Source organism: Lingula anatina, chromosome 5, assembly GCF_051362555.1.
Source record: "Lingula anatina isolate TDL-2025a chromosome 5, LinAna3.0, whole genome shotgun sequence".
In the NCBI taxonomy this organism is placed as follows: domain Eukaryota; kingdom Metazoa; phylum Brachiopoda; class Lingulata; order Lingulida; family Lingulidae; genus Lingula; species Lingula anatina.
In genome coordinates this window covers 21,805,321-21,812,210 of record NC_141771.1, presented here as the reverse complement: position 1 = coordinate 21,812,210, position 6,890 = coordinate 21,805,321, and the positions used below count along the sequence as shown (strand labels likewise).

At 35.9% G+C, this 6,890-nt stretch overlaps 1 protein-coding gene across 1 annotated transcript; it reads right to left on the bottom strand.

Annotated features, from left to right (window-relative positions):
* Positions 1-210: 210 nt before the first annotated feature.
* LOC147761886 (carbohydrate sulfotransferase 13-like) lies at positions 211-6,366 on the bottom strand. The gene is made up of 3 exons (XM_087014081.1): positions 6,192-6,366; positions 1,963-2,251; positions 211-215 (listed from the first exon to the last, which is right to left on the bottom strand). Exons 1-3 carry the CDS (start codon positions 6,228-6,230, stop codon positions 211-213), a joined length of 333 nt encoding a protein of 110 aa, XP_086870207.1. The 5' UTR covers positions 6,231-6,366.
* Positions 6,367-6,890: the final 524 nt, after the last annotated feature.

Sequence of the window (6,890 nt, the reverse complement as noted above, 5' to 3'; positions counted from 1 at the left end):
TAGTGATTTATTGTTACACCAACAAATTACTTATAGACGTGGAAACGGTTGATGACAATGGTAAACTGTGGTTAACCCTCTTGCGCAAACGTCTATCTTAATGACAGTTTAAAACTCTAAAATATTGCCAATCGGAATCTTATCTGGATGAAACTTGATGAAAGTTGGAAAAATTCATGACTTAGTATCAATTCAGGCATTGTCATAGGATTACACTGAAAAAATAAAAGAATTAAAATGTCAATGAGCTTTCCTAGTAAGTATTTATATCAAACCAGGAATTTTTTACACCAATATAAAAGCAGTTTCATTTAAGATATATAACACGATATATGTTCATTTAAATTCCGTATTTATTTATCCATTAATAATGCCGACATTGAGGCCAACGTGGTGCCCAACTCCCGAAGCCTCATATAGGTCCCGCCACTTTGTTGCTCCCACCTTAGGACGCCAAATTATTGTCATCGCCGTCAATATGGACATAGCAGTCGTTAGTGCATGCATAGCTCAGAAATTATCCCCATGCTTGGCCTTCTGTCCCTGGATGGTTGACAATCTAATTGAATTTCCATTACGTGCTAACAGAACGCAAACTCAGTTTAAAGGTACACTGGAACTGAGCGTTTGTGGAACGTGAAAACCCACTGGTTTCTAAGGGCTGATACAGCAAACTAGCATCCGCGGATCAAATTTGACGACACACTTAAAAAGCTTGCCGCTTAATTTCGAATTGGACTCTGAATAGATTCCCCTTGGGGATTACGCAACAAATATTCAAGTGGGTCGGCCACATTTGATCCGAGGATCTGTTAGTTTGCTGTTCTGAATGCGTCATAAAACGATTAAAATAATGTGTACGATTCCAAGGGATCAACTGAATTAATCACACGATCAGCCACAAAAGAGCTATAAACTGCACCTTAAATTCTCTTTCAATTTTTCATAAATTTGACCTACTTACAGGGTACCTAGCCTACTTACTAGAATATGGCCCGTTTATACACAGCACAGAAAGCAAGCAGAAAAAATCCGTTGAATTATCTAGTTTTAGGCAATGTTAAGCGATGTATTTTGATATTCTAATATATCAAGGGATCAACAAAGGAATTCAAACGACTAGCCACAAAAGTTCTACTAACTGCATCTTCATTAAAATTTTCTTTAAATTTTACCTACTTATCTAGCCTATTTATCTGCCCCATTTATAAACAGCACAGAGAGCAAGCAAAACAAATCCTCCCAATTACACTATTTGGATGTAGTGGCATTTGGTTGGCTTTGTGGCAAAATTCATCTTTAACTAAATACGTAGATTAGCTGCTGACATTGCTGCATCAAGTGCGTAAATTGGACGAATTTTCTGCAACGTCGATTTTGATACTGTTGAATAATATTTGTTCAACAAATCAGACGTTGTTTCTGGATTAAGGAAAATATTTGGAAATTTGAATGCTGGGTATGCATGCACTAGTTTCAAGATATTGTTAGCATCTTCGCTTATTGTCCCAAAATACCCTATGACGTCATACGGAATGGCGCATGGGTGACATAAATCGTTTGGGGGCGCCCAATGACCATTCAGAAAGTTTGGATTGTCACCAACGTAACGAAGGAATTCTTCAAATGTTATTTTTGGTACCCAACTTGGCGGTTCGTCTTTTGGAAAACTGAACTCTTCTCCAGATGGAAAGACACCAGATATCCGTCCAAGGCGTTGGCTCACACTGACAGGAAGAATGGGTTCTACACCGCGATAGTGCTTCATAACGTAGGGAACCACTTGCGATGAGACACCATCATGTGTCAAAGGATTTCTTTCCAACTTATTACGATATGCGGAAAGTAATCGTTCTAAGGGGTGCCTAAGATACATAACTTTCAAGTGCGTCTTAAGTTTTTGTTTTGCTTTTGAAAGCGACAGCGTATCCAACGTATGCAAATATTTTTCAACTGCATCACGTGGGTTTAATCCGTTTTTGCCATGAGCTACAGAAGTATCGTTTATAATACCAGACAATGCTAGCAAAAGGCGCTTCCAACTTGTGTTCCCAGATTTAGGTACACGGCAATATATGATTTTATACTGGTCTTCTACGATGAGATGGCCGCCGTTTTCTTTAATCCATTCTTTTGTCAGAGGTATTTTTACTGTTTTATACTTCTCGCATGCCTCGGACACAAGTTTCTTTCTTCTTCGTATTTCCTCAAGCCATTCTTCGGGAATGACGTCATCATCCAATCCGCTCTGCTGAAAGTAATAAGAGGCTCTGCATTATTTGACATCTTGGAGCTCCTTACGCTGGCACACTTTGTCCATAACACGAGATGTTTATCTTGACATAATTTAGATCAACCGTAGTTTTTAAACTTGGTTTGACGTCAGGTACATTCTGAAGACACTGAATCTTAATGCAGTAATGTAAGTCTCTCTCTCTCTCTCTCTCTCTCTTTCTCACACACACACACACACACACACAACACACACACAAACACACAAACAATCACACAAATGTGTGTGCGCGCACACCTACATGTATGTTTGTTCATGGGTTTCACTACTAGTTTCCATAAATGACGTTGATTTGGAATAGATATTCCAGGCACCCTCTGATGGAAGTGTGGGCTCAAAGTGAAAGCACTCACAGAGACTTGTGTAATTTCTTTTATACTTTTAACAAAAAATATTGTACTACAAATTCCACTCCGCGAAAATGGGAATGGAAATTAATTGAAATTTGCAAAAAGACCACATCGCATTGGTCAAAACAGTTGGTGAATTAGTATGTGTGCCACATACCCCATACCCTCGGTATGTTAACAGCTAATTGTCAATGCCATAACAAGATGCGTTTATGTTTTTAGGGAAATGTGGCCAAATTTAGGTCCTTAAAGAAAATGTTTCCCGCGGGCCCCGCCCCTAGCAAAACATTTTCTTCTCGAGCCTGCACTTGCCCTAATGCTGCCTTAGTTATCGTTACTATTGATATCGCTTGTACGTTGTATTAATATTGAAAATTAATTTACATGTTTATCTTTTATTTTTGTTTATCAATATTTGCAAGAGAGATTTTCAGTTAAAGTTGAACTTGAAATATTTGATTTCACAGTTTTAATACATATAATAGACTTTTTCCCACTAATCTACTAATTGTATAATGGTCACAATATGCAAAAATTGTCAACTTTGGTGCATACATGTAGGTATTTTTACACTGATTTCTTACCTGGTCATTTTCACTCTGTACATTTCCCATCATTGCCATTATGTCTTCTATAGGTATCGTAGTCGACTCGAGCTGGTCTACCCTTTTCTCAACCTTACGGTGATAAGTATTGCGTGGAAGACGCCCTAGAATTCATTAAGTGTCGCTTAAAATATAAAATTTAATGTTTCAGACCGTAAAGGGCTGATTGTTACATTTTCCGCCCTAGCTAATGAAAAGTGATCAAATTGTTGCCTTAACATATTCCTCGGAATGTTAATTATTCGTATGGACAAGACAATATTTGATTTTTTGTACATGTAGGAGAGAGAGAGAGAGCGTGCTCAAAAGGGGGTCTTTACCTCTCACATTGAATGAGACGACAAAAAGACAAAAACTAAAGCAAAGGAAAGCCAGGATCACACGACGGCGCAAACTCCACCTCATCTTGGGAAGTCGTCTTCCTAATGTTTTGATCTAAAAGCCAACTAACTGATGAAGGAAATGCACTACAGTCATTTCATCATACGATTATTAAATTATTTCATGATAACTGTTTTTACTTTCCATGCGGGACAGTAAATGGTTCATTTGTGTTATACAAAATTACATATTTGTGGCCTGATATCTATATATATTAAATGGAATCTACAATACATTCCATGCCATCAATATTAACTTTCTCATTGTTTTACTTTGAATCTTCTTCATTGAATTAGATAAATTAAGCTTTTCAAACCACTGGGAACCCTGTTAAATGATTAGTGAACACATCTTAAAAGGTTTTGCATAGAAATAAAGATAATTATTGAACGAAACTCAGTCAATGACTGCGTGGACCTTCATAGAAGGCTACCTTCCGTAATAACATCTTATTACACAACACTTGAAGAGACCAATCCACTAATTCTGAATATCCGTTGACCATTGTAAAATATGATGAAATTGCCGATAACCCCAGGAAAATCCGTTTTATGGCACTTTTCCCACCAGAGTGAAAAACTGACATCCTTTTAAACGCAGGGCAAGTGTGAATAACAGCTTTTTAGATTATTGTATTTGAAGTAATGCAGTTTTAAATTTGTTTTGGTTTCTTTTGCGATTTTCAATGCGTGACCTTAAAATGCCATGTGACTAAACCCCTTATATATACCTGTGGAATTGGCGGTGTTTTCACTTAATTTTTGTTTAATTGTTTTACTTTAACTTTAATCGTATATTTTATCTTCCAATTGAAAAATCAATTGAACAAATGTGGATTTTAGACTTTAAATATTTTATTTAAATAAGAACAACTACAATAAACAAGTCAACCTATCTGAGTATCTCGATCGGGTTCGAATTCAAAGCGAATTTGTCCATTTCATCAATCCGTTATGTGAAAGGATAACAATGAACCTCAACACACACGATGAGCAACTGTTCACTCATCTAGACCAAAGCTGGCGAAATAATATGGGCCGATTATGGTCAAAAATGTTTGTTTTCCTCAAAGTTTAGCAGTGAAAAAGATAAACGAAACATTACAAAAACGGTGTGCTGACAAAATAGCTTACAAAATGTACAAGAAATTAAGCTGCAGGGGGCGGTTCTGTCCATGTTTGTGGTGTTTTTGTTCCATTGGGGCCAGCCAATCGGTTCTTCTGGAAGAAAACTTTAAAGCCGTGGCGTACAGAAATATCTAACAAAATCATTAGATCCTATTTGCACGTGCAATATTCTAGGGTAACTTTCGCTTGCAGCAAGATAATGCTTCCCCAAATCGCTTGGTAAAAGATTTTATAAACGACAACAACATTCTACTCACAATCCAACCCACCAAAAGCCCTTCTATGAATCCCAAAGCAAAGATTGGTGGCACTATAAGATAGAATGTCCTGCTGCCAGTTCTCTATCGTGCACGTGGGGAGCACTCCCTCTACTGACATGAATAACTGTATACTAGGCACACAAAAGAAAGGTGTGTGAAAATTCGGAATGATTGTAACATGGGTAATTATGAGCGTTTTTGTATTTAACACCATCCGTATTCAAGAGAGGCCATATTAAAATCCCATTAAAATCCATAGAAAGTGTGCAATGTTATGGCGTTTGATTATTCTTTTGCATGTGTATGGATGAATTTTTAATCTGCAGCTTGAATTTATGAAGTAATGATGCTTGCAACAAATTATATGGGTTTAATTAGATGTTTTTGAGCAACTACTGATGTTTAAAATACAAATGATCTATATTCCTCTAACCTATCTCACAATGTGAACATCGATTTTTAAAACCTAAAGCGTATTTTTATGTGAAACAATGAGTGTGAACCCTCCATAAAATCTGCCAGCTTTTTCATGGTTTACTTTTTTCATTTCAAAGTGCGGTTTATTTGAGAAAATGGAATAATCTAGATCTTGAGAGAAATAGTTGTAGTTCATGACATACAACATGTTCTAGATTGATGATTCATGGTATGAAAGTAGCATACAGAGAAAAATGTTTTGCAATATCAAAATGAACTGCGTGTAGTAAATTATAGTTTGCATATTGTACATCACTTTTTTTCAGACATCAGGTTTTTATGAACCATGCATGTGTTGCTTCACTGTGTACTATTTATTATTTTTTTTATTATCTTTCAATATAGTTTTTCAGTATTAACAATTATTTTCAATTTCAATTTATTTCTGTACTGGTACATAGATTGTCTTATAGTTTGTATATTGTACATCCGTTTTTTTTTTTTTTTTTTTTTTTTCGTACATCAGGTTTTATGAATCATGCATGTGTTGTTTCATTGTGTACTTTTTATTATTTTTTATTATATTTTAATTTAGTTTGTCAATATTAACAAAGATATTTTTTCCAGTAAAACTTGAGGTATTTGCTTTCATACCATTACCAGTCTTAATACAGATCTTTAAAAAAATATCTCTCGCATTTCTTATCTGTGACAATGTACAAAACTTACCATATTTGGTGCATACACTGATTTCGTACCTGGTCATTTTCACTCTGTCCATTTCCCATCATTGCCATTATATCTTTTATAGGTATCGTAGTCGCTTCGAGCTCGTCTACCTTTTCCTCAACCTTAAGGTGAGTATTATCACGCCTAAGACGCCCTAGAATTCATTAAATGCAGCTTGGAGTATAAAATTGAATATTTCAGACGCGTGATGATTATGCTTTCCACCTGTACACTTGTACACTTCTTACAGACAATATTTTGATTTTATGTAGGAGAACATGAGAAAGAGAGAGCGAAATAAGGTCTTACCTGCCACGTACATGTACAATGCGATAACAAAAAGGCAAAAACCAACGAAAAGAAATCTCAGCATCGTACGACACACACTCCACTTCATCTTGGCAAGGTGATATGCCGATCAAAATATCGACTACCTGCATGCTGGTGATGCATGCAGTTATAAAATCCCACATGACACAGGTTGCGTAACAGACGTATGAACGTGTGCGCATGCGTTTATTTGTGCGTTTGTGAGTTAGTGGTAAATACCGGTATATGTCCTGCGGTAGAGGTGTTTGATTTTAGAAATTTTCGATTTTTTTATTTTAATTTTATTTTTATTTATTTTTATATATATTTATTTTTTGTAGATAAATGATAGACCTAGAATGAACTGCTTTACTTTTTTAGGCAGCAGGAGTTTGGAATGTCTTTGTAATTTCTGCTAC